The sequence below is a fragment of the Sturnira hondurensis genome, unplaced genomic scaffold (assembly GCF_014824575.4).
Source record: "Sturnira hondurensis isolate 20B ecotype Veracruz unplaced genomic scaffold, ASM1482457v3 Scaffold0017436, whole genome shotgun sequence".
NCBI classification, from domain to species: domain Eukaryota; kingdom Metazoa; phylum Chordata; class Mammalia; order Chiroptera; family Phyllostomidae; genus Sturnira; species Sturnira hondurensis.
The window spans coordinates 11056586-11076689 of record NW_028090067.1 but is presented as its reverse complement, the minus strand read 5'-3'; the positions used below and the strand labels follow the sequence as shown (position 1 = coordinate 11076689).

General features: G+C 47.0%; 1 protein-coding gene and 1 long non-coding RNA gene across 3 annotated transcripts in view; one reads left to right on the top strand and one right to left on the bottom strand.

The window, feature by feature from the left end:
* Positions 1-12428: 12428 nt before the first annotated feature.
* LOC119002510 (uncharacterized) lies at positions 12429-17264 on the bottom strand. Its single transcript, XR_005069752.1, has 3 exons — positions 16291-17264; positions 14202-14293; positions 12429-14000 (listed from the first exon to the last, which is right to left on the bottom strand). It is a non-coding gene; the product is annotated as an uncharacterized LOC119002510 (long non-coding RNA).
* A 174-nt stretch (positions 17265-17438) lies between these two features.
* The window catches only part of APPL2 (adaptor protein, phosphotyrosine interacting with PH domain and leucine zipper 2), a 40745-nt gene continuing 38079 nt past the window's right edge, over positions 17439-20104 (top strand). The window contains exon 1 of one of the 2 annotated variants that reach the window (XM_037067946.1): positions 17439-17626. In XM_037067946.1, the coding sequence (XP_036923841.1) occupies positions 17573-17626 (54 nt within the window). In that variant the 5' untranslated portion in view covers positions 17439-17572. The remainder of the gene's footprint in view (positions 17627-20104) is intronic. The other variant, XM_037067945.1, reaches the window with a different exon arrangement.

Genomic DNA, 20104 nt, shown 5'->3' with positions numbered 1-20104 from the left:
GAAGAGCCCTCAAACTGCCTGGTTCCAGCTGGAGGCTTCAACTAGAGATCACGTCTCCTTGCTGACCTCCGACATGGGCCAGCCTTTACTCCAATGTTTTGTATGTATTATCTCACTTAATTCTCAGAGCAAATGACAGGTACTCTTGCTATAACACTCATTTTGCAGAGAGTTTAGAGAATTTACTAGAAGTCACACAACAGCAGAACTTGGCAAGTCTGACTCCAGATTCTGCGGTCCTCAGTACACCATGTCACCCTGATGTTGAGATTAACCGCAGAGTGTCTCAGTATAGTCCCCTCATTCTTGGAACCACCCATGCTGTTAATAGTACAGAATGAGGATGGAAACGAAGGCCACTTTCTCTATTACTATCCTCACTTACTCATTTATTTACTCATGCATTTAGTTGACAACTTTCTACTGAGCACCAACTGCGTGCTAAGTACTGTACTCTGCTTGAACTTGGGAACACATCAGGGAACAAGACAGACACAATCCCTCCCACTGCGGTGGGACTTACATACAAATGGACAATAAACATAACAAACAAGAAAATTGGGACAGTGGTAAGTGCCAGGAATGTCATAAACCTAAAGAGCAGAGTGGGGAGCTATGTTCGACTCAGCGGGTGGGGAGTGGCATCTGGGCTGTGGCCTGAGTGACAGGAAGAGCCTCCAGGAGAAGACCAGGGGTAAGAAAAGGAACCAGCGAGCTGGGTTGGAAACAGACCAAAAGGCAGCATTCGGAGAGAGAAGTGAGTGCGGGGCAGGGGCGCAGGTGGGCAGGGGCCAGGAGAGGTAAGAAGAACCTTTAAGGCCATGGAAAAGATTTCACACGTTACAGTAAGTGTGATGGGAAAACACTGGAGAGTCTGAAAAGGAAAGTGAGATGACCTCTTTCATATTTTTAAAGGCTTTTCGTTCCCTGATTTCGCTGCTTGTCGTAGGAGTCCCCATACAGTTAATGGAGACCTTGTCGCCGGTGTTGGAGTTTTAGGGAAGGGATCCTCAAACAGGTAATGGCCACCATGGTTCCTTCCCGCTAGTTCCTTGACCTCCCGGCTGGGAGGGAATCTTTGCATTAGAACTCCCCAGTCTGAGACTTGCTCTCGGGGCCCCAGAGAGACTGTGAATAGTCCACGAAACTGTCTGCTGGCCCCTGAGGTCGTGCCCAAACCCCATCTGGCCTGTGCGTGCACCAGCATGTGCAGAGGCGGGCCAGCACCCACCAGCCTCCCAAAGAGACCCCGAGGCCACGGCCATGAAATTCCCGCTCCTCTGCATGAGAAGAGCATGGTGTGGGAGAACCGGAAACAACTCCACGTGGAAAAGTGACACCTGCGATAATACGAGGCACATAGAAAATGCTATGAAAAAAAACTAATACTGTGGATCCACTGTAACTGAAGAATAAAAAAATATTTAAAGTAAAACAAACAAACAAAACCACAGGGCTGCAGAAGTTGTACAAGATAATATGTATTGTCTGGGCAATGTGGGTTACATTTCTTTAACGATGACATGGTGAAATTATTCCAAAAGGAGCCTTTCAGTTTTATCAGTATCAAAAAGCCCTTGCTAACTGGGACAAAACAGCCTGAAGGAATCACTCCTTTATTTTATTTTGCCTTTTTTCTTTTTGCCGAGAGCAGCACCCACGGCCCATGAACTCGGTTTGCCACGCCAGCACCGTGGTGCCCTCAGCGTGCTGTAGGTGGCTGGCTACGCTTTCTCTTCTTCCTGAGGTTAAATTGGAGTTATTTTGTATTCTTTGATAAAGAAGCACCTGCAAATCATGTTGAATCCAGTGTTGACGTGGACGGCTTCTACCTTTATAATGGAGGTTTTGTGGCTTCACTATCGAGGCTGTTTAAATTGTTTCCGAGGTGCGTGATGGCAGCCTCGCCCAGACAGTTTCACAGACATTTCAAAGTCTTTTCAGGTTGTGAACTTATATTAGAATGAATAAATGGTAGGTGGAATTAGAAAACAAACTGTAATTTAAAACATTTATTGTCTGCAGTATAGAAAGTAGCTCTGGGTCCACATTCAAAATTGGCTTAGAGAGAAACAAACATTGCCAGGAATGAGAAGATATGAGTTCCTTTTACAGTAATGCCCATGATTTTGGAAAGCTGTTAACTTTAGCATTTCATTTCCCCATCTGTAATAATAAACTAGGTGAGAATGCTTTCATTGCCATTGGTAAAGGTTTTTCCTGGAGCTCTGATTACTCTCTCAATGAGATTATTTCCCATTATGTTTAAGCAGAAATTTTATATCATGCACATATCAGCTAACTTGCATACAAGAGTACTGTAAACATTTCCCTGATAGGGGTTTCTCTGTCTCATTCACATTATGCTACATTTGTTCTTCAGCATGAAAAGTAACCAATATTTCAGAGGTAAATAATTGGACTAAGCCAAATTATTTAAATCCAGCCAAGTTTCATCATTGAAAATAAGGGAAATTTATTACATTCGATCTTTTTCCTTCTGGTTCCTTAGGGTTTCCCTCCCCTGCTTCTCCCCAATTCTTTGCTTGAATTCACTTATTTGAACCAAGAATCTCTTGCGTTCGGCTGAGAATGCTCCCAGCGGTTGGTTTTGGCTCGTGTCTGCTCATCCCTAAGAAGGCTCTCTTTATCTGCCAAGGTCCTGAACAAGCTGTTCTCAGCAAGAACTCCTCAGACCGTGCCCTGTACCCTCTCCTCCACGAGGCTTAATCATTCCTTCTTCCATATCCAGTGAGTCTTTGTAACCACCACTGGTACAGCACATAAAACATTGTATTAATTTTATTTGGGAAGAAACCATTTCTCATTTATCTTTGTATCCCCAGTGCCTAGATCTTGGGCACGTGTATCAGTGCCAAGCATAATGCTGGGTCCTATTTATTGGGTTAAGAAAAAGAATACTGTGAAGTTTTAGGGGCCTCACTTGTGGTCTCTGAGTACAAGGAGTATCATGAGGAGAAGTGGGTGAGTATATGTGGCTGAGACTGTTTTCAGTGTTCATTTCCCCTTTTCTCAATTGTACTAGAACCCCTGATTTTTAGTTGGGCACGTGGCAATGCAGAATGCTGATGAAATTTCTCCACCTCCTTGGCACCTAGGCAAGGTTCTACAATTCAGCTTTGGCCGATGGGACTGTCATGTGGGAACTTCTAGGAATCCCCCTTAAGAGAGAGCTGGCACACATCATACTTCTTTTTTCTTTGCCACTTTCTATCTGACTGGAATGCAGATGTGAGGGCTGGAACTGAGCAGCCTTCTTGGACCATAAAGTGATCTAGGGAGGTTATGTATGGTGAAGCAACAAGACAGAGAGAGAAATAGCCTAAGTGTCCATCAGTGGGTGAATAGATAAAGAAACTGTGGTATGTATACAGATACCTACATATAGAATAAAATCCTGCCATTTGTAACAATGTGGATGAAACTAGAGGGAATTATGTTAAATGAAACAAGCCAGGCAGAGAAGATAAATACTGCATGACATCACTTATATGTGGAATCTTAAAAAAAAGAGTCAAATTCATAAAAAACAGGTAATAGTGGCTGCTGAGGGCTGGGGGGTGGGGGAAATGGGAACAGTCCATCAAAGGTACAAACTTGCTGCAATTATGAGTACATGTAAGTTTTGAGGATCTGATGCGCGGCATGGTGACTGCATATTACAGCTTGCTAAGCAAACAGACCTCAAGTGTTCTCACATGCAAAGAACTGGTGACTGGCAGGTGATAAATGTGTTACCTTGCCTGTGGCAGTCATTTCACACTGTATGTGTACATCAACTCACCAAGTTGTACCCTTTAAATACATACCATTTTATTGGTGGATTAGACTTCAATGAAATCGGGGTGGGGAGAGAGCCAAGATCCCTGTGGCCCTCATAGAGTGAAACCACCCTACCAGCTCTAGAATGCCAATGCTGGACCTTTACGTAAGAGAAGTTTAAACAACTTCTATGTTGTTTAAACCACGGTTTTTTGAAGTTGCTGTTACAGCCGAATCTAGTCCAGAAGCTCGATCGCATTTCCCTCTTCCTGGTTGGCATATTTAAAATTTCTAACATCAAAAATTAAAAAAGAATAACCCTCCCCTGGAAGCTTAGATGAGTCATATCTGGAATCTCTAGACAAGAAAATTAAATGTATTAATATCCTCAATTAGTAATGCACACAAACACATATATTTTGGGCATCAATTAGTAGCTTTTGTTATTGAGTTCTTCCTGTATGCCAGACACTATGCTACACTTTGTATGCATTATCTTATTGAATCCTCATAAAAACCTTATGATGTAGGGACTCTTATAGCTCTACCTTATCAGTGCCATAGCTGTAGATTAGAGAAGCTAAGTAAACAGCTCCTTGGTCACCAAGGCAGGGCGTCATAATCTAGGCCCACACATTAACCGCTCCTGGGCACTGCTGCGGGGTGGGCAGGTGGCCAGAGGCCCTCCCTCTGCCCACTGGAGAGCTTTGCTTCCAAATCCATTGAGCTCCATATGGCAAATGCCAAGTTAGCCAGGAATGGGTTCGGCCGCCAGCAAAGAGACCATTGGAAATACCCAGGAAGAGAACCAGACACAACTGAAGAGTCAGAAACTCCTGCACTGGCCTTTCAATAAAAAGCCAGAGGTTAGAAAGACGCACCTGTTCACGAGCGAGTTGGTGGTGGGTGTGGGAATCTGGGATCAGGTGGGGGTCTCACTGCACCGGCACAGCTGTGGAACTGAAGTGGGAAGTCAGACGTGATGATGCAGGCACATGGTAACCATCAAATCAGATTTATATGTAGAGACCAGAGGCTCAAATACTTGAAATTCATGTTTAACGAGAAAGACATTTGGGGAAAAGAGTCATATACATTTTGCTACTCAGCTTCACGATAACACAGAAACGTACTAAAACAGTAATTAATTCCCTTTTGCTGCCCAAGGCATAAACACTCATTGATTCATGAAACATGCACCGAGGAGCTGCTGTGTATGGGGGGCTGTGCTGCAGTGAGGTAGGGGCCTCCAGGGTGGCCCAGTCAGGTGGGGGCAGACCTTCCTATCAACAGATCTGTGCAGTGCAGGGGGCCACGTGCCCTCGCGGAAGGATGTGCAGGGCTGTGCGGGGCCTAAATGAGAAGCAGCCACCTTGGGGAAGGTCTTCGACAATGGAGCAGAGTTTTGAGAGGTGACGAAGACTCATCCAAGAGGGGTGACAAGGAGGGGAGAGCCGTTCCAAAGAAAGGGAGGAGCAAGTACAAGGCTCCAGGGAGCCTGTCACCTTCCAGGAGACGAGCTTCCTTCTAAGGCCTGAGCACAGGGGGAGGAAAGAAGAGGCAAAGAAGAGAGTGGCTCTGAAAGCGAGCAGCTTAGGGATCAGGTGTATCAAATTTATGGTTAGAGAGTCAACCAGCCCTCACTGTCCTTCTCCTTGTTTTTCATCGTAGTTGAAAGGACAGTGGTTTCGAACTCCGGTCCTCCAAAGAACAGCGCAAGGACCCATCGCCTGCCAGTAGTGCCCATCCCCCCTCCCCCTAACAAAACTCATGGCTCAGGTCTTCACACAGGCCTGCTCCTCCCTACGTGACTCTGGAGACGCTGGCTCATCTTCAGGTTCCGGGGTGGATCCTTGTTTGTCTAGGGCAGAGGTTCACCCACCGGCCTACTACCTGTTTTGTAAATAGTGTGTATTTGAAAACAGCCACACCCATCCTTTCCTGTGGTGGCTTTTCTGGTGCAACAGCAGAGTTGTGTGACAGACACTGTAAGGCTCACAAAACCTAAAATATCTGTTACCTGGTTCTTTACAGAAACAGGTTTGCCGACCCCTGGTCTAGGCCAATCAGAGCACTGCATTCCCCTGGCAGATTTTATCGGTCCAAAGACAGGCTTATTGCTTAAACTGGCCTCAGATTAAAGGCAAGAACTTATGTTTTATGCGTGGGCAAGGATTCCCTCACTTCCATCGATGTCGCCCCAGTTGCTGTCATGGCCGTTCTGCAGATGGCAGAACCAAGGGACGGAAAGGTCTGGGTCCCTGATCACACAGTCGAGCCGTTAAATCAAGCAACCCAGAAGCCTGTCCTGTCTCTGGACTTCGTGTCGTGTGAGATAATACATTTCCTAATTGTTTAAGCCGGTTTGGGGGAGGCTGTCTCTTACTTGGAAGCAAAAGCACCCATCATCGCTGTGTAAGTAATGCCATCTTATTCAAACAAAGCCAGACTCCCAGCAGGCTGAGGTACCTGAAACATAGTCCCAAACCCAGAATTAAACAGAGGAAATGGAGGTAAGAATAAGCACCACCATAGGCCCATGCACATTGCCTGCGGGGGAGGGGCTAGGAAAACCACAGACCTTTACCCACAATTGATTAATTTTTTTTTGAAAAATAAAGGTCCTAATTCAATAAACTCAAGACGATTTTTTAAAGAATAGTAGTTCAGATACAGCATAATGGAAACTGGGGGCGTGGGGAGGTACATCAGGAAAAGTGACAGCCTGCTGCCTCCAGGAGGAAAGGGAAAGATGGAAGAAACGGAAACCAAACAAAACACAAAGTAGGTCGCACCAGTTAGTACAGAGTCAAAAGCTCCCGTAAGTAGCTGGCAAGGGCCCCAGGAGCGACAGCGTTTATGTTAGACCATCATGATCCGTGCTTACAAAATACGGCCTCGGCATGCCAAGAGTAGAATTAGTTATGTCCAGTCTGCTCTGCTCAGTAAATCAGATAAGAAAGCAGGCTCTTTTGTTCAAAGATTTTCCGACTGTGCTCAAAAAAGTTTTGAATAACAAAGTGACAATTCGATGATACATGAAACACACCCTGTTCCTCAAAGGCTACATCAAAGGAGCCTTTGCAAAAAGCATCCGACTTCAGACACATGCTCACTGCTCCCTGGACCAGCAGGATTGTACTTTCCTAACATCAAACACTGACTCACTGACTCAATTACATAGAATCCCAGAAAGCAGGATCCAGGAATGGAATGACATTTTGGGCACAGAGGCCAGTGCCGTGCGGTGAACAAAGCACACGCATTGTAGTCAGCTAGCTCGGAATCCAACCCTCCGTTCCACATCCAAGCCATGGGGCCTCTGTTTCCCAACATGTAGGGCAGGAGTAATGATACGTGCCTCCCCTGATTTTTGTAAGATCATATATATATATATAAATATATATAAATATATATAAATGGAACTTACTGATGAGGCTTGTCTTGGGCAGTAGCAAGAGGAAGGGGTCTCCCCACTCACCTGCCAGAATCTTGAAGTTTACACAGGGGCCTTTGCTGTGATCAGTCACGTGTTTCATGATGGTCTTAACAACACCCCACTCCTTGAAACAGCTCCCACTGTGGAGACAGTGGGTGGGGCATATATTCCTAAAAGGTGGAGAGGGTGAGGAGCCTCTGATTGCCCAGGTCCAGCTCTCAGGTCGCCTTGTGGTCAGGGCCTCTGGATGGCCTCCCCCAGCGCCTCTGGGGAAGCAGAGTGAGCCAAATGCTGTGACTAAGAGCTGAGTCCTCCATAAACTGTACTGTATTCAGGAACAAGAATTCCATAAAAACCTATTCGTGGATCGGGAATGATTTCAAGCAGTCATTGGATCTAGCAACGCACTACTCCTTCCAGGTGTCAGAGGTCAGGTGGGGTCATCATGTAAATCGATGAAGTGCGATGAGTGGCCAAGTCAGTTGTTGTGTTCAGTGTACCCTCTAGCCTGCCCTGGACGCTCTCAAACTATTCAACGGCAGGATCCTCAGAGGACCAAACTATTCAACAGTGACTCGCACTTAGAAGAACCAGGTAGAAGTTAATTATGACCTCAGGAAGCTAGGAAGTCCAAGAGGTTGGCTGATTCAGTTCTGGGTGAGGGCCTTCTTCCTGCCTTGCAGACAGTTGCTTTCTCACTGTGTCCTTACTCGGTGGAGAGGAAATGATCTCCCTCCCTTCCTCTTCTTTATAAAGCCACTAATCCTATCATGAGGGGCCCATCCTCAGGACCTCATCGAATCCTAATTACCTCCCAAAGGGCCCATCTCCAAATATGGCCCTTGGAGATTTGGGCTTCAACACAGGAAGTGGGTGGGGGGGAGGGACGAGATTCAGCCCAGACAGAGCCTGACCCTTCAGCAACTTCTTCACCTGAAACCTAGTTCCATTCTCTAAGTCATAAACCGTTTCTGAAGTGAGTTTTCTCAGATTTTCCAAAATAGTGCTTCTTTCAGGCATGATTAAGCATAAAGAATTTCATCTCAGCTGGGAGAACAATGGAGAGAATCAGCTCTGTGTGAGTAAGGGCACTTGGATAAAAGAAGCGTTCATGACATTCTTTCCCACTGAAGAACACTCAGAAATTACATGAAGCGGAGGCAAGGCCGAGGATAAGGGAAGGGAGGGTGGAAAATAGGCCTATCTCAGCAGGAACTCCAGCCTCCAAACAACAGTTCCATTCTGTCTCTGGTTAGCTCGAGCTAGGCTCTGGAGCCCACTGCACCCCGGCTGAGACCCATGCAGTGCTGATCACCAGACATGGCCCATGTTACAAGGACGTAACCCTCAAATGTATGAGAGAAACAATGGGGTGAGCAGAAGAGATTGGAAACAGGAGTCAGCCTCCAGTGCCTTCCTTCAGACTCAGTGGAATGATCTCTGGAATAATTTAATGAGAAGGCCCAAGCGGGCACAGGGGCTGACGGGCTGGTTTCATGTTCATTCTGTGTTGACCTCTGCGGTGGTTGAAAAAAGACGAAACAAGTCTGAAAGGTCGAACATCCATCTCTCGGTACCTGAGAATGGAGCAGAGAAAGAGAATCCTGAGCAGAAGGTGGAAGCAGAGAAAGTCTTAAAATATGTATGACCGATTCGGTTACCTCTTGGGAGATACAGGGAAAGGAGGAGGAAGGCAAATGACATTTACTGAGAACCAACCAAAGTGGAAGGCCTTGGAAGGCCAGGCGGGCTGGTGGGTGGAGAGGCCGGGGGGTCCTGTCTATCTTGCTCCCAGTCCCTAACATCAGCCTGGACATGCAGGAGATACTCAGTAAGTACTTGTTGTGGGAAGGAAGGCATGGCACAGAGCCCGTTAGATAGTTGGCACTTAGTAGATATTTCTGAAAGAATTAATTAACTAATGAATGCCTCTTGTATGCCAGGCACAGTTTTATTATTTCATTCGGTTTACAAGGACGAAAAAAATCCTTCATTTGCCAGACATTCTGCTGGACACTGAGAACTCAAAACCGTAGAGAGGCCGTTTCTGCCCCCCAAGGAGCCTACGGCACTGGGGAGATAGACACACGAACAAGGGCAATGCAATGTGCAATGGTCACAGGCTGTCATGGCCTACGGTGAAGGGTAGATGGGATCGCAGGCTCCCGGGGAGAGCTCAGGCAGCGTTTATAGGGAAGCCAGTCTTTGAACTGAGACTTCAAGAGGAGCAGAGGATCGCAGACATTCCGGGCAGAGAGGACAGTGTGAGGGAAGATTGCAAGTTCATCCTTACAAGAGAAAACATTCAGTGGAACATAGACAGTGGAAGTGTGAATTGAGAAAGGAAAGAGATGAGGCTTAGGCCTCGTCATAAAAGGGATTTCATCTGGAGTAGTCTGACCTCACTCTCTAGAAGACAGGAAGCAGGACCAGCTCCGTGGACAGGTGACCCCGTGCGGTCCCACAGGACTCCATGCCCAGCCGGGCCCGGGGCTCGGTTTACTGCTCTGCCGTCAGCTCAAAGTTCTTACTAGTTTTGTCTTTGCACATGTGTTTCGTAAGTGAAGTCCAATGGGACAACGACGCTGGCCCATAGCAGAGAAGGATTCGCAACATGCATGTCTGCACTATCTTCCTGCTTCACTCACATGTGGGATTCATGAAGGCCCACGAGCATAGGATCCCAGTGGACCTACTGTGTGGGAGTTTCGTGACTCAGAACAAGTACAAGGTAAACATATTATGGAAGCTACCAGCTCCTACTGAGGTGTGATAACATGTGTGCATACTGAGAAGTGAGATCAAACGGTTGGGTCAGTTTTGTGCACTAGGCTGCAAAATACAAATTGTATCATTTCAGTGATTCCACATATGCGTTAAAGGCTCCCCTATTTGCACGCACAACTGGCATTGCACAATACAAAGATGAACAATAAAAAGTTTGTGCCAACCCTTCACAATTTGAATTTTTCTTTACATTAAATGGCAAGTAAAAACACCATGACAAGTTGAGAGAGGGAGGGAGAGAGAGAGAGAGACTACTAAAAACCAAGGGAAGGGGAAAGCTCCATCCTTTCATATTTCACTACATTCAATGGCATTCTCCCTTGCCTTTCAAACCTCGTGCCCCCGGTCCCAGAATTCATGTAGCTGACATTGATGGGGAGCCATCAGGAAATCTTGAGCAGGGAGACACGGGACAAGAAAATGGTTTTGGAAGAAAAACTCTCAGCAGACTGTGGGAGGACCAGGAGAGAGGTCCATGAGGCCGATGTGAGTGCAGGGGATGGGGGATGGGAGAAAGGGACAGATGTCCGAGGAGTTGGTGGCAAACTCCTAGGGCTGGTGATTCATTCCATATGGGAGGTAAGCGAGAGGGAGGAATCTAGCCTGACTCCCAGAGTCCTGGCTTCAGCCTTTGGCTATGCCACCCCCTGAGGTGTGGAGCAGGAGGAAGAGAGAGGGTGGGTGGGGTGGGCGAGGGAGGAGAGATGGGCTGAAGGTGAAGGCTGGTCCGGGACCTGGGGTAGACAAACTTCTCTGCTGGGTCTGTGCAGTGCTTCTCACTCAACTGTGTGGTGACAGACCCCACCTTCCTGGTCTCTGTGGGGTAGCTGGGACCTAGGCTGGGGATCATCCTGCTACCTGGCCCCGGCTAGTGGTCCAACGAGTGGACAGGTAGGTTTTCTCAGCCAGAATCATCAGAGCCCTTTCCTCTGATTTTTCAGATGAAAGCTGGGAAGTATCCTCTTCCCCTTTAGCACCAGAAGTGAGTCTGCAATTGCCCAAAAAGGCTGAGTGACCCTGAGACTTTGGTCTGAGAGTGAAGCCGACATAGAGAGGATGAGCAGTGAGCCTGTCCCCTGCCGTAGAGTTCCTGGACCCCTCAGCTCTGAGCTCCATCCCACCCTTCCTGGGAACAGGATCAAAGACATCCAGTCCCCCCTCACTCCCCTCCATCCTCTTCCAGCCTCATATACTTTTTTTAAGCTACCTGGAGTTAGGGTCCTGTCACTTTGGTCTGAAAGAGCCCGGATTAGTTCAGGACAGGTGGCTGGGTGCCCATGGAAACAGCTGGTGACAGATATTACTCCCGTATGTTGGAGAAGTGAACTGCGGCCCGGGAAGGCTAGAGAACTGCCCAGAGTCTCAAGGCTAGCAAGCCACCACTCCAAGGCTCCAATGCAGGCGTGTCTAACTCCAAAGTCAGTCATCCCTCTATGATGCCACACTTTCTTCTTAATACATTCCTTGTTCTCGGCATTCCTTTCTTGAAACTCAGGGCTTCAAGTTTAGGAACTTCTACTTCTCTTGCTTAATGACCAAAAGCAATGAGGGCCCAACAGCGGGTTCTCCGGAGCGTTTCCCAGGCTCGGGCCACTCCCAGTTTAAAAGTCACTGGTATCAGAAGGCCTTGTTGCTAATTTTGCAGAAGTCTAAAGTCACTGACCTGATCACTGAAACCTTGTTTTTCTAAACTTTGTCTTGTTTTATGAGTTCAAATGGAAAGTCACGTCTTATTTCCCAACAGAGTTGCAAGGAGGTGATAACAAACTGAGCCTTGGGCTTCAGATCTGGAGAAAAGTTCTCTGTGACCTCTCCTGGCGCCTGCCGTTCTGCTTACCGCTACATTCTCTCCTGTACAGAACCTTCTTTTCCTTCTTTCCCATCGACCCAATGTATTCAGAGGGGAATCACTGCTGACTCGTTCTAGGGAGCTGTGACAGAGACCATCGTCCCCAAATTGTTATTGACTCCTCTTCCCTTTCAAAAACAACCCCACATTTTAAAAACATTTCTTTTTGAGGTATAATTCACATATGGTAAAATTCATCATTTTAAGGTGTACAATTAAATGGGTTTTTTTAGTAGATTCACAAGGTCGAATAGCCATCATCACTGACTAATTCTAGACCATTACATTGCACCCCCCACACCCACACAAACCTCATACCCATTAGCAGTGGCTCCCTGTTCTCTCCTCCCTCCAGCCTCTCTGGCACCCGTTAACCAACTTTCTGTCTCTGTGGAGTTTCCTATTCCGGACATTTCACATAGGCTAAGCCACCTAATATGTGGCCTTTTGAGTCTGGCTTTTGTTATGTAGCATATTGTTTTCAAGGTTCCTCCACACTGTAGCACGGGTAAGCACTTCATTCCTTTTTATTGCCAAACAATAACGACACCCCATTGCATGGGTATACCATAGCACCATATTTTGTTAAACCATCTATAGTTGATGGACATTTGCATTTCCCCCCACTCTGTGGCTATTAGGAATAATGGCACTATGAACATTCACGGTTACGTTTGTGTGTGGACAGATGTTCTCAATTCTCTTGGGTACACACGAAGAATGACTTGCTGGGTCACGTGATAACTCTGCATTGAACATCTTGAGGAGCTGCCGATCTGCTGTCCACAGTGGCAGCGCCATTTCACATTCCCACGGTGTGCGAGAGGAAGCCTTGGTCTTTAGCAGAGCGCACTGAGCCTGAGAAAAGAGCAACTTTCCAGCTGCCCCAGAGCTGTTACATTCCTCTCTTCTAGCAAGGCTCACGGCACAGGATCTCATGTGGAAATCACTAATGAAGGATGCATTTTTCTTCCCAAACTTGGTATTTCTTGGAGTACTGCTCAAAAGATTTATAAAATATACTATACAGATAAACTTCCTAATATTGACATTTTTACTTGCAGGAATGACTTACCATTAGCAGCAGACAGAGCCACTAACGTAAAGACGTGGCAACAGCTACAAGCGAGACTGACTGAGTGATGGTGCCCACTTTTCTCATCCACGCTCCCGTCCTGATTTCCAGAAGTGTCCGCCTTGGCCTCCACCACATGCTCCCTGCAGCCGGGACACCCCTGATCAGAACGCTCATCTCTTTAATAACCAGAAGCTCCCTTGAAGGCAGGAAATCCACGGCTCTTTCATATCATTAAACTTTCAGTGCCTTGCTTGGGGTTTGGACAAAGTACATGCTTAATTAATACGCACTGAGCTGAATTTCACTGACCACAGACGTGCTGTTTGGCTGAGCTCCAGGAGATGAGTCTGTCAAGTGCCTTGGGAGGGAAAGGCGTTTAGGGCTGAGGGGAACAATCTCTTCGCGGACACAGGCACGCCCAACAGAATGTTTTCAGTGGTTCAATGACCTTCAGATGGCAGGTGTGCACAGGGTCATGGCAGGTGGTGAATCAGGGCCAGATTGTGTGGGGGCTTGTGTCCCTGCTAAAGAATACAGGTGGGACACTGCAGGCGACAGGGAGCCGCTGAACAAGACCTCTGAAGAGGCTGAGTAGGAATACCTTCCAAGGGCAGACTGCCTGCATTGCAATGCCACCTCTGAAATTAGGTAACTGTGAGCCGTTCTTTAACCTGCCTGGGCCTCACTTTCCTCATCTTTAAAATGGGGATCATAACATCAAACAGTCAAGGAGCTTTTGGATAAAATGCCCAGAGACAATGCAGGTGAAATGCAGGTATTGTTCCTGGCACATAAAATAGTTCAGTGAGTGCCTGTTCATTATTATTATTGTTTTTGCTCCTGTTATCAGCAAGGGGCTTTAAACAGCAAGGTATCATGATCAAATTTGTCTCTTGAGTGAAAATCACAGGCCAATCCCCACCGGGAGATGTATGCTCAGAACTGACCAAGCTCTTTCCTTCTCTTTCTCTTCTTTATTGTTTCCCATGGTGGTCTCTCAGACCTGAAGGACTACAGACCTCTATGAAGGTCTTCAGTTTTCTCTCTTAGCTTCCACAGATTAGCTGTAGGGAGGCAAAGCAGATGAAACGACAGTCAGTGAAGCAACAGCCTGATGCCACAGGAGTCTTAGGTGGAGAAAACAGGAACAGTCAACGACCACTTAAAAAACATGTCCTGGAGATCAAACACCATGTAGGCCCCAGGGAGGCAAGGGGTGAGAGGGTCCCTGGGTCTACTAGCCTTAGGCTCCCTACTGAGCTGACCTCTTTGTTCTCTCTGGGGTACAGCAGGCACAGTCCTGGCCTTTGGAACCTTGTCTCTGCCATGTCGTTTGTTTGAGCCTCAGTTTCAGCATCTGTGAAATGGGGATATTAATACTCATGACTCATCTTCTCATGCCACAAGATGAGTTTACCACACCCTTTCCTCTCTTCTCAAACTTCCAACACCCGCTCACCCTCATTGCTTTGAGCTGATGACCTCGTTTCTTATTTTACTGAGAAAATAAAAGCAATCAGAAAAAGAACTCCTTTGTCCTTCTCCATTTAATCTACCAACCTCCTGTTACATGCATCGGTCTGAATGCACTGTTCCTGCTTCTGCCCCCTTCGTATGTGATTCGAGTCCTACTCTTATCTGCTCAAGGACTGTGCTCCTGCCACTTGTCATTTCACTGTATCTTCAAGTCTGCCCGCTGCCACCACCACTCTACACAGTCATTCTCATCAGTGCGCAAGTAATCTAAGAAATACAGAATCTCCCTCAGTCTCTTCCAGATTTTTATGTTTTCTGTAAGGCGATTGCAGCTAGGTTTCTGTTGTTTGCAACCGGAAAAGTCCTGGTTAATACAAGACACACAGACATGTACCTATGGGAACAGCTCGTGTCCTTTTCCCTGTTGGTCTTCAGTGGGTGAAAGGTTACAGCTCCATAGGCTTCATCCTTTCTCTCCCTGGAGGATATGGCTGCTCTAAATTGCACACTTGTGCCCTGGCTGGGCTAGCTCAATGGATTGAGCGCTGGCCTGCGAACCAAAGGGTCGCCGTTCGATTCCCAGTCAGGGCACATGCCTGGGTTGCAGGCCAGTCCAAGGGGCAACTATACACTGATATTTATCACCCTCTCCTTCCCTTCCCCTCTAAAGATAAATAAATAAAATCTTTAAAAAAAATAAAAATAAATACATTGCCCAGCTGTGCACTTCCTGTCACTGCCCTCACGGGTGTCTAGCAATTTCGGATACAGTTGGGTGAATGTTTGAAATCCATTCACCCTCATAATAGTTCCATAGGGGCAGATATTTTTAAATAAAATTTTAAAACTCATGCTTATATAAAGTTCCTTTTACATAGTTTTTCACAGAGTGTGTGTTGAAGAGGAAGATAATTGGCTTCAGGATTGGAATGAGTCACGCTAAAGGCTGTAAAATAAGAGACACAATGCTTAACATTGAGCAGTTTATATTTATGAGTGAATGATTGGAAGAATGGATGAATGAAATTAATTAAATTAACCATTTGCAAACATGTTGTAGTCCCGGAACTGGTTTTTGTAACTTAGTTGTCTTGAATTTGGGATTCATTTGCCCATAGAAACAATGTTGTAAGTGATATTTAAATATCAAGAAATCTCACGAAGGCTGTTTAGCCCATAATGTAGCAACAAAATGTAAAAAAAAAAAAAAAGCAATGGCATTGTGTAAAAACACAATTAAACAGCCTTGAACGCTGCTAGTATTTGAGGAACAGTAACTTTAATTAGGAGATGAAAAGTGTGATTCCCAAGGGGACTTCTGAGACCTTTCCAGGGTTCCGGATTGTCCTTTTAATGTCTATTTTCAAGTTAAAATGTCTGCATTTCTTTCCCCTGATACAATCATACCATGTGTGTGTGTGCGTGTGAGACAATCATACTAGTCTCATCATCAGCAGTCTCACTATTGGTTGTTACCTGGTAACTGTTTTGTCTCTAACTGGATGGAAGGGTAGGAGCAAAGCAAGATGGGAGTTTTGGGGAAACTTCTCCTAAGTAGTCAGATGCGTTGGAATAGATGAGTGTGCCACAGACACAAATACCATGGTAGGTATTTGCTACCATGTGTCTCCCTATTCAGAATAAATGAATGTGACGTGCTGTGCTCCTCAGAGGCTATTTCCAGGAGTAAGACCTACACACAGACAAAGTGCTGCTGGGTAAGACCTGTTGGATGCCAATCAGGGTGATGATAGGCGAGGTTCAGAGGACAGCGTGATCTCTGGGGCCAGGGAGGGGGAAGGAAGAGTTTTGAGCTTGACCTTGTGGAAGAGGGTTTCAGTCCAGAGAGAGTCGGGAGAGTGCATGAGGTGAACTTACCTGAATGGTGCTTGTCAGAAAATACAGGAAGAGTAAGACACGTGATGTGAGCATTAATCTACACAAGAAAGAATTGGGGGTGGGGGAGGATGCTGGACGGTTTCCCCTTGGAGGCCACACAATGGCCAGGGAAAGGCTGGCTCTGGCTAGAGCTCGCTGGAAATCATGGCCTTGGAGTTTTCACGGGGCCGGGCAGCAAGTGATCGGACTTTCAGAGGTGTATGCAAATCAGATTGTACCGTACTATACCTGGGTATTTCTGTAGAATATAGAATTTGTACCATCTCATCATATTCTGCTTGTCGATTTTGGTGACACGTGTCCTATTGGACAAATCCTACTGATTTCTAAAGAAGCAGCTGTGAAACCCTTGCCTTTGGTATTAAAAACATCAAGTTCCGTTTGCCAGTCTTCTTTCCTCGTGGCTCCATCTCTCCCTTCCTTCTCTTCTTCCTCTAGCTCTCCTTAACTGTTTGGCCAAATCACTTCACTCTCTGGGCCCCCTTCTAAATTTTTTATTTATACACAAGAAGACTAAACTGGAATACCTAAACTTTCCAATTCTAAAAACTAGATTATCAACTTTTCCAGAATGACACAACGTAAACCACGCGGACGAGGCCTCATCTTATCGCTCAGATCAAATTGCTGTGGTTTCCGAAATGAGTACCGCAGATGACTTAATGATCCGGTTTTTCTTAAAACTAGATGACCTCTCTGTTCTCAGAGTTATCTCTGGAGCTCTGAGATTTGTCTAGAAAAAGTGGTGTAGAGTGTCGAGTTCTCCTTTAAAAAAAAAAAGTGGCAGGAGTCACGACAGCAACATCTGTTCGCGCCTAGCTCCTCCGATTCAAAAGTTTTCTGGGTAGCCACAGCTGCTAAAACCTCATGTTTCCGCCCTCAGAGTTCCCCTTCTTGGGCTTATATGCTTCGCCAGGCACGAGCACCGCCCCCCGCGGACGTTAACACCCCGAGCGTTCCCGTCGCAGCCTGGGTCCCGCAGGGTCTGCGGCAACCCACCAGGCGCGGGCGAGGCGGAAGCGACCGCCACACTTCCGGTGCCGGGCCGGGCGCTCGCCACACTTCCTGTTGATCGCGCTCGCGGTGGGCTGGGCTTGGGGGCGGGAGCAGGCCGGGGCGGCCGCTGGCCAGGCGTGGGCGCGCGCGGGGCGGTCGCGGGCACAGAGCGTCCTCCTGGTCTCCAGAGCCGGGAGGATCCTCGGCGGCCGCGCGTGCTACTCTCTGCCCGTGCATCCTGCCCTCAGCCCCGCCGCGCGGCACCATGCCCGCCGTGGACAAGCTGCTGCTGGAGGAGGCGTTGCAGGACAGCCCGCAGGTACCTCCCTCCGCTCCTATCCCCCTCGTCCGAGGGCTGAGGCCGAGGAGGCCCCTCCAGCCCGACGCGGGGTGGAGGCAGGGAGTGCTCGGGGTCCCCTCCGGGACGAGGAGGGGGCTGGCCCGGCCCACAGCCCAGGATGTCCCGGGAGGGGGCGTTCCCCTGGCAGAACTGGAGAACCCGGGCAAGTCCCCTGCGGCCGGAGCCTTTGTGTCCCGACCCCTTTCCACAGTACTTGAAACTGAGGCTGCCCGGCCTAAGCTCGGGCTCCACCACTTACTAGCTGCGTGCCGCTGGCAAAGAACTTACTTAACCTCTCTGTGCCTCAGTTTTGTCGTCTGTGAAATAGGGATAATAATCACACCTGCCTCTTTAGAGGTCTCAGAATGAAATATGCAAATGCCTGTAAAAAAGTTGTTACAGATAATGCCTGATACATTGTACGTGAGAGAGGAGTCACCTTTGTTATTATTACTACTGCTGTTACCGATGTCATGGGACCTGGTGGACTGAGGGCCAGAATGGGCGGCACAGCCTAGATCTCTCTCCTGGCGGTACCAGGCCTCCCGTTGGCACTGTTTTCTCATTTGCGAAGAGATTAACAATACCAGCCCCATTTGTAGCGCAGAGCTTCATTAGCGCCCTCAAGATGAAAGTCAAGTCCTTTGAGCTCTGCAGGTGAAAGCCGGTGTGTACCTGTAGTACATGAGTGCAGAATGACATTAGTTCATAATTCAGTGCTCCTTTCCCCAGGGAACCTTTGTTCTCCATTAACATTTCCCCAGCTTCATATCTACTTTCCTGGTTCTGCATCCATGGGACATTTAAATCAGTCTCTTTATTCTCTGGTGTCTCAACCCTTGGATAATAAGAATGAGATTAACCTCGTTTCCGTCCACAGTTTCTCTTGTCTTTTTCGTTCCTTTCCGTTTTCTTCTTAGTGGATTGCAGTCCTGGCATGATCCTTTGGGCTTAGCTACAGCCAAGCTGCATCTCTCCAGGTCCAAATAAGTAATCAGAAGGGCTGTGAGCTTAGTTGCCTTGTGACCATTTCTTTGTAATGAATTTTAAGTGAACAGTGATTTGGGTTTTGTTTTGCTTGTTTGTTTTTTCTAATCGGTATCTGCTGGTCTGATTGACTTTTAAAGTCCTCTTTGAAGTCTAGAGGTAGCCCTTGGTAGAAGTCATTTCATCCATTCTCCTGCATATTGTGTGGGATTGAAGATAGAATTTCTAACAATAACACTTTGAACAAGCTTGCTTTGAAGTTGTAGAAACTGAGGTTCGAAGTGCTTTGCTTTCCTAACTGAATGTGGTGGTGGTGGTGGTGGCGGTGGCGGTGGTGGAGCCAGGTTAGAGAGGTTGCACTGATTCTCCGTGGAGCCCTCACCAAGTCACCTGAATTTCTGGCTCTATTTCTGAGTGCTTTACTGGAGTTGCTTAGCTCTGAGGAACTAGAAAGAGCGATGGCAAACAAGTCAGGAGACCTGGGTCCTGATGCTGGGCTCTAACACTGACTTACCATGTGATTTGAACAAGTCACGTATTCCCATCCTGGCTCAGTATTCTCATCTGCAGAATGAGGGACATGGACCAGGTAAGGAGCTTCAGAAGCTTAAAATTTTGTCATCATCGGCATGGTTTGTAACTCTCAGCCTCCATGTGGAAAAGGAGTTTTAGATGCATTGTCATTCCTAAAGTGTCCCTCTTAATGTAAGGAGTTTGTCGTTGTTTTTGCAACTTGGGTGTCACCCTACTAGGTTTCTTGGTAAGGTTGTTGAATGGATGCTGACTTTCCAAGAGGTCTTTGATAATCATCAGAGCGTATTTATTTAACACTCTTGTGTGGGCATGTGCCCGGTGCCGCTTTACCGTTAAGGAGCCTCGCAGACTTGGAACTGGGAGGCATCTAATCCAGCTCCTTCATTTTATGAGTAAAGAATAAAAACGATAGCAAACACCTGCATCCCACATACATTTTATGGGCCCCACGCTGTTCTAAATGCTTTGCGTACATTAATTCGCTCAGTTCTCCCAACACTCTTGAGGTAGGTGCTCTGTTAAAATTACCTGGGAGCAGAGAAGTTAAATAACTGGCCCAAGATTATGTACGATCCAGTGGTGGAGTCAGGACTGGAACCCAGGCATTCTTCCTGTACTTGTCAAGTTAGCCCAGCTACCTGACACCTGGCTTTTCTAGCGCTGGTGACCAAACTGTTATTTCACTAAAAGGAAAAGATCCTAAGAAACACCTGTTGTTTGTTTCCTCTAGTTTTGTGTGGAGTAGTTACGAGGGTTGCTCCAGTAACCTGGTTGCATGGGTTTCATTAAACGAACACAAAAGCTTTTGTATTTGGACTTTGTGACGCAGGAAGGGCTGGAAGCAGTTGCCTGACTTCACACACATCTATCGTCTCCTCCTCTTTAGTGCTGCGCGATGTCTTATACAACTAGTCTGCGTGTGCACCCATATCATTA